This window comes from Berghia stephanieae, chromosome 11 (assembly GCF_034508935.2).
Source record: "Berghia stephanieae isolate SIO BIC M18660-M18661 chromosome 11, UCSD_Bste_1.3, whole genome shotgun sequence".
NCBI classification, from domain to species: domain Eukaryota; kingdom Metazoa; phylum Mollusca; class Gastropoda; order Nudibranchia; family Aeolidiidae; genus Berghia; species Berghia stephanieae.
Genome location: NC_088370.1, coordinates 19769705 through 19777204, shown reverse-complemented (window position 1 = coordinate 19777204; position 7500 = coordinate 19769705). Strand labels below are relative to the sequence as shown.

Below are 7500 nucleotides of genomic sequence, written 5' to 3'. Positions count from 1 at the left end.
CAAAAGAACAATGTTGCAGAAATTATGGGCACGATCTATAGATAGTATGCGCTTGGCTTAGAAGCTCATAATATTGCCACCCGGAAGTATAACGGACCAACACACAAAACTGTGTGAATCCATGAACGTTTATAGATAGTATGCAGATGACGTCACTCAGGCCTTTGTTATTGTTTTTGCCATCCGCTTTTGTGAGTTGTTCTCACTAAACCGTATTAACCAGACTATAAAAGTTCATGGTTACCCAGAGTTTGTGTGTTGGTCCGTTATACTTCCGGATGGCAATGTTGTGAACTCCTTGGCCAAGCGCATTCTATCTATAGTCAGGATAATACAGTTCAGTGAGCATTACTCACAAACGCGGATGGCAAAATACAATAACAAAGACCTGAGTGATGTCATCTTCGAACTATCTATGGATAGAACGAAGATGACGTCACTCAAGCATTTGTTATTGTATTTTGCCTTCCGCGTTTGTGAGTTGTTCTCACTAAACTGTATTAACCAGACTGTAAAAGTACATGGTTACACATAGTTTTCTGTGTTGGTCCGTTATACTTCCGGAAGGCAATGTTATGAACTTCTTAGTTAAGCGTATATTATCTATATTACATTTCCATATGCTCGAGGCCCTTGGTCACATTGCAAAGTGTGCTCAAAATGACCCACATAGTGAAAAGTGTTCACAATTTGAGAAATATCCAACGCTACAATTCGTCATTTTGCTCAGCATGACTCATGAGTATGTTTACAAATTTCATAAACAAAGCATCGTGTTTCGATACATTGAGAAATGTTCAATCGTTTTACAGCAACACATCATGTGATTGATGACTAGGTTGGGCGAAAACATGAATATAGATAGCTCCCATTATTTCAGGGTTTGAATTGTAATGTACTTCAAATGTACTAAATGTACTTTTAGGGGCACCGTGTGCTCAACGGTACGGTCTTTGCCACAGACAAGAGCTCTGTGTAATCTGTGGTCTTTGAAGTCTTTGCTTCGTACCTGAAAGGTACCGAATTCGATCACCCGCCGCTGCGCAGTGTGGCCTTGAGCAAGCCACCTCGCCCTAGCTCAATTAACGGCGCTGTACGGCGGGGTTAGTCCAGTCTTCCCTTGGAATAGACCCTGGAGACAAGTTTCCCCTCTAGGATGAATAAAGGGAAATTATATTTTTTTATTTATTTTATCAAAAACAGAAATATCACATAAGGGGAATTTTCGACAATCGTACACCCCCCCCTACTCTCTCTCTCTCTCTCTCTCTCTCTCTCTCTCTCCCTCTCTCTCTCTCTCTTTTCTCTCTCTCTCTCTCCCTCTCTCTCTCTCTCTCTCTCTCTCTCTCTCCTCCCCCTATCTCTCCCTCTTATTCAATGTGGCCACATAGTGGAGCCAAGGGACTAATACTAATACTCGCGGCGATGCCAACTTATAGATTAGAAGACTTTTATTATCGCCCATCGGACATAGTAAAAGCTATGTATGATAGACACAGTACCAAACAATAACAGCTAACACTTATCTGAAAAATTAGACCACCCGTCCCGTCTAAGAATATTCTTTTGGGGGCAGCGTGGTTCAGCGGCACTGTCTTAGTTTAGTACCAGAAAGATACCTAGTTCGAAAACCCTTTGCGCTGTGTCATCTCGCCCTAGCTCAGTTTGCGGTGCTGCGCTGCGGCTGATACCTGGGTTATTCCAGTTTTCCCTTGGAATAGGCCACGAAGACACATTTCCCCTATGGTTTTTATTTCTCAATTCTAAATAGGTATATTTTCAAAATTAATGTTGTTGATGAAAGATGATGATGATGATGATGATGATGATGATGATGATGATGATGATGGTGATGATGATGAGGATGATGAGGATGATGACGATGATGATAATAATAATAATGCTGATATCAATAATAATAATGATAATGATGATGATGATGATGGTGGTGATAATGATGATGACGACGGTGATAATGATGATAATGATGATGATGATAAAAAATCATAATAATAACAATAATAATAATAACAGTAATAATAATAATAATAATAATAATAATAATAATAATAATAATAATAATAATAATAATAATAATAATAATGATAACAATAATAATAATAACAATACGAAGCCACACACCTACTACCGTGGGTTCCAAATCAACAAAGATACACCTGGGTACGTGTTTTCCTGCACCCGTCTCATTGAAAAAGGTGTTGAAGGAATCATCCGAAACGCCCACTGTTTTGTCCGAGGGCATCTGTCCGTCTGGCCGAATGCCATGCTCTAGACAATACAGTTCCCAACAGGCATTCCCAATCTGGACTCCGGCTTGACCGACGTGGATAGAAATACACTCACGCTGTGGAGGATAAAAATAAGGTAAGATAATAAGATTCCCTTTATTCATCCCCATGGGGAAATATTTCTTTAGGGTCTATTCCAAGGGAAGACTGGAATAACCCAGGTGTCAGCCGCAGAGAGGAAGAGGTAGACCAACAAGAAGCTGGGAACAAGATATATGTGAATGGCTGGGAATGACAGCAACTCAAGCAAGTAGACTGGCGGAAAACCGTAATCTGTTTCGCAAGAACGTTCGGGAAGAACCGTCCTACGCAGGATAAGCTGACTAGCAAGCAAGCCGAAGTGCAGCGCCGCAAAATGAGCTTGGGCGAGGTGACTTGCTCAAGGCCACACAGCGCGGCGGGTGATCGAACTCGGTGCCTTTCATGCACGAAGCAAAGACCTTACCTCTGAGCCACGCTGCCCCATTATGATTGAAATGGTCAGCCTCTTGAAAGTGTGCAAGGTTTAAGAACAATAAGAAGAAGACGGAGTAAACACAACAACAACAACAACAACAAAAATAACAGCAACATAACAACAACAGCAAGAACTCTCCTCCTCTCCTCCCTCCTCTACTCCTACTCCTCTACTCTCACTACTACTACTACTACTACTACTACTACTCTACTACTACTACTACTACTACTACTACTACTACTACACTACTACTACGCTACTACTACTACTACTACTACTACTACTACTACTACTACTACTACTACTACTACTACTACTACTACAACTACTACTACTACTACTACTACTACTACTACTACTACTACTACTCTACTCCTACTCCCTACTACTACTACTACTACTACTACTACTACTACTACTCCTCCTCCTCCTCCTCCTACTACTACTACTACTACTACTACTACTACTCTCTCTCCTCCTCCTCCTCCTCACTACTACTACTACTACTACTACTACTACTACCTCCTCCTCCTCCTCTCTACCTACTACTACTACTACTACTACTACTACTTACTACTACTACACTACTACTACTACTACTACTACTATTACTACTACTACTACTACTACTACACTACTACTACTACTACTACTACTACTAACTATACTACTATACTACACTAATACTACTACTACTACTACTAATTAAAAATGATAACATCAACAACAACAAAAAATACACACTCACACAAATTAAAAATGATTACAAACCTTGATTAGTCTATTTATGTGACATAACGTCCACTAAATAAGTTTTCTAAGGGGTACATGGCATATCTTATATTTAGGGCGAGACATGACGGATGTTCATATTGAACCTGAGACGAGCTCGGTTGGTAGGACACTCGCTTTACACGAAAAAGGGAACGAGATCAGTCGTGGGGAAAATTCAAAATTTTTCTGACCCCACCCTCACTCTGTCCCCCCAACAGTTATTGGGTAGCTGGGTCTGTAAGATCTGATGGAAAGTACTTTGCATTACACTAGCAGCCTATCCAAAGGGTAGTAAGAAATTGATATTGTCCATTTCACGCTATTAAATCTCTATAAGATAATGTCCGGCTCCAAGGTCCCCTTGTTAAGCTCATATTATTATTGTTTCCTGTAGGAAAGGACGGGCAAGGGAGTTTGACTGTACCTACTCCAAAGAGCTACGATTTCTATCATGGGCACAGAACACTGATGAGATACGACAGACGTCCGAGTCTTTGCCTTATCTCATTACTGAAGCGATAAGGAAAGTCGGCCTTACCCATAGACTTCAATCACAAGACGCCAAACATGAGGGGCGGCATGTTCTTTACTTTCATCTTGATAAATATGTATGGCTGACATAAACAAGGGCAAAATAACTTCTCTCAGCCAAGTGGGCTTGTGTCTACTGGTCTAGCCACATTCCTTGTATTATTATTATTATTATTATTATTATTATTATTATTATTATTATTATTATTATTATTATTATTATTGTTATTATTATTATTATTATTATTATTATTATTATTATTATTATTATTATTATTATTATTATTATTATTATTATTATTATTATTACCAGACCTGTAAATAAGAACACGCCGAGCATAACCAATTCCCGCTCCACGTTTAACCAGTTCACTGCCATATTCTGGAAAAACACGTATTAAAAATTTTCGCCAGAAAACTCGTCTTTCAAATATCGATCGATTTAAAGACCCTTATCTTGGCAAAAAAACAAAACAAACAAACCTGGGACTAAGGAAGACCTCGCGATGTTCCAGAGTTGAGAGTTTTTGCCATGTTGATGAGGGCCATTCAAATCGATCGATATTTAAAGGACGAGTTTTCTGGCCAAATTTTTAATTACTTTGTTTTCCAGCAGTACGGCAGTTAACAAACTGGTAATGGTTAACACCGATTGGAGTCCCATGTTCACGACTCAAAACGAATGTTATTTCCCAAAGGACCCACATATTATTTATTTCGCTACCAGCTAGTCTTAGTGTCCTATTCCATGCATGTGAATGGAATTCCCTGTGGATCCAGAGACAGGACATAAACTGAGTTACACTACACCCTGCTTTGTTTCATCAAATTGATATAATATGCATCCATCCAATAAATAACAAAAGCAAACTAATTTTGGTTCTATTATTTGCATAATTTTATATGAGATGCATCCAAGCATTCACCAATGGAGCTTTTCCAAGTTTTTATCGCGTGGAACGGACAATGATAGATTTCCGTATGTTTCGCAACCAAACTGACAAAAATAGTGTGTGCAAACTGAGAAATAGATATGGCGATTGAAAGTTCTAGCCTAAATCAGAGAAAAAAAACCCACCAAAAAGAAATAAAAATTGCTTGCTTTTAGGACAATCTATAATCATATTCTTTCGGTCGGTTTTAAAGATATGCCAGCTATGCCGAAATATACATTGGTTTTGAACAAGTTACTTAATCACCGCTTTAAAAAATATTATTAGACCTCTTTTAGTCAAAGATAATTCATTTTTCAATCATGTTGAACAAACTTTGGCTTGGACTTTTTAACCAGTTTACTGGCGTACTCTGGAAAAAAAAAAAAACATATTAAACAGATTTGGCCTGAAAAAAGACACGTTTTTCTGGTCCAATTTTTAAATACGTGTCTTTCCATAGTGCGGATGTTAATTGGTTAATGTGAGCTCATGTAAACATGCTATGTGACCTATCGTGACCTATATTATGTCAGGATGAACTAGGTTCAGAAAATTATTCCGCCATGGCATCATCAGATACCGTCACCGAGGCATTCTATAGATACTCCATCAAACAAGATGTCTGATATCAACAGGAATCCCCCGTGTTGTCCAAAAGTGAGCAGATTGGTTGTTAATAATCTTGCCTAAGGACAAAGAAAACAACAAAACGAAAGTGCCTAAAGCGGGACTCGAACCTGGAACTTTCTGAGTCACAGTGCAATGCCTTAACCACTTGGCCACTTCGCCCCCTTACAAACATATAAGTCACTATGAAAATGATACAGAGATATGCGCTTACATGAGTACATAACTTTTTGATCGTGTGTGCGTGTTCAATGTGCGCGTGCGTGTTTGTGTGTGTTTGTGTGTGTGTGTGTGAGATTGTGAAGTGTGAGTCATCACATAGGATGATCTAATTCATGATATGCATAGAAATTCACAGAGAACTCATTATTAGAAAAAGCATTGAGCTCCGTCTCGATTCCCGAAAGACATGGAAACGCCACTGCACTGCATTTCTTCCATTGTCCGATTGAAGAAAAAAAAGACAACAACCGCCCCCCTCCAAAAAACAAAACAAAAAACAAACAACAACAAACAAACGAACAAACAAACAAGGGAACAAAACAAAACATAAAAAACAACAACAAACAAACAAAGAAAAACACCCAACAATACAAATGATTTTAAAAAACCCCAACAAACAAACAGAACCAAAAAAGGAAAAAATACAACAAAAAAATATATATTAAAAAACCCCACCAAAAATGAGCCAAAAAAAAAAAAAAACAAAACAAAAAGATAAAACACCCAGTCCCTCTCCCCCCCCCCCCCCCCCCCGGCCCAAAAAACACCAAAAAAACAAAAACAGTAACAAAAGCAAAAAACAAACCCCAAGAAACCCTAACTACTCCCCCTCCCCCCCCCCCCCCCCCCAAAAAAAAAATGCCTACAAACAAATAAATCCAGAAACAATAAACACAAACAGTAAGAAACCGGAACCGGAGGCGAATAGAAAATCAGAGTTAAAAATATAAGTATCAGAATTCAAATAGCTGTGGTATTTTTTATTCGATGGCTCAATAAATGGTGCGCCTACTGACTTGTGGTACTTTTATTTTCTAAACGCTTTCTCTAATATAAACGAACAAACAAACAAACAAACACACAGGCACCTACAAAGACGGACATCATAAAGCCATGAATATTTCATCATTCTACAGCCAATCATTAACCGGTTAACTGCCGTACTCTGGAAAAAACTCGAATTTGAAAATTTGGCCAGAAAACTGGTCCTTCAACATTAGCAACTGATGTGCTGGGTCAGCGTGGCTCAGCGGTACGGTCTTTGCTTCGGACCCGAAAGGTGCCGAGTTCGATCACCCACCGCCACGCTGTGTGGCCTTGAGCTAGTCACATCGTCTAGCTCACTTTGCGGCGCTGCACTGCGGGTGACGCATAGGTTATTCCAGTCTCCCTTTGGAATAAATCCTAAAGAAAAATTTCCTCTTAGGGATGAATGAAGGGAATTTTATTTATTTATTTATTTTTAAACTTTTTTTTTTTTACGACTCTCAAATTGGCAAAAAACTCTCACACCTTGGACGTAAGAAAGACCTCTGCGAGGTTCCAGGTTAGAGAGTTTTTGCCAAGATGAGGGTCAAATAAATCGATTGATATTCGAAGGTCGAGTTTTCTGGCCAAATTTTTATGTGTTTTTACAGAGATTGGCCGTAAACGTGTTAAACAGCTGTGGTAAAAAAATAAGATATCATTGTGGATTCTGATATTTGGATGACTCATTCATTGTAATGCAATCAATCCATGTTTGGTTTTGTGGTCTTATGGTATGTCACTCGCCTTCAGACCTGTGGGTCCTTGGTTCGAGTCTCGCTCTTGGCAGCGAGAATTTGAGTCCCATTGGAAAAACAAAAAACAAAACAAAACTCGA

General features: G+C 38.9%; 1 protein-coding gene across 1 annotated transcript in view; it reads right to left on the bottom strand.

Moving 5' to 3' along the window:
- The window catches only part of LOC144957276 (tubulin alpha-1D chain-like), a 27158-nt gene that overhangs the window by 8497 nt on the left and 11161 nt on the right, over positions 1-7500 (bottom strand). Inside the window, exon 2 of the mRNA XM_078888372.1 lies at positions 2143-2365. Within this exon, the coding sequence (XP_078744498.1) occupies positions 2143-2365 (223 nt within the window). The remainder of the gene's footprint in view (positions 1-2142; positions 2366-7500) is intronic.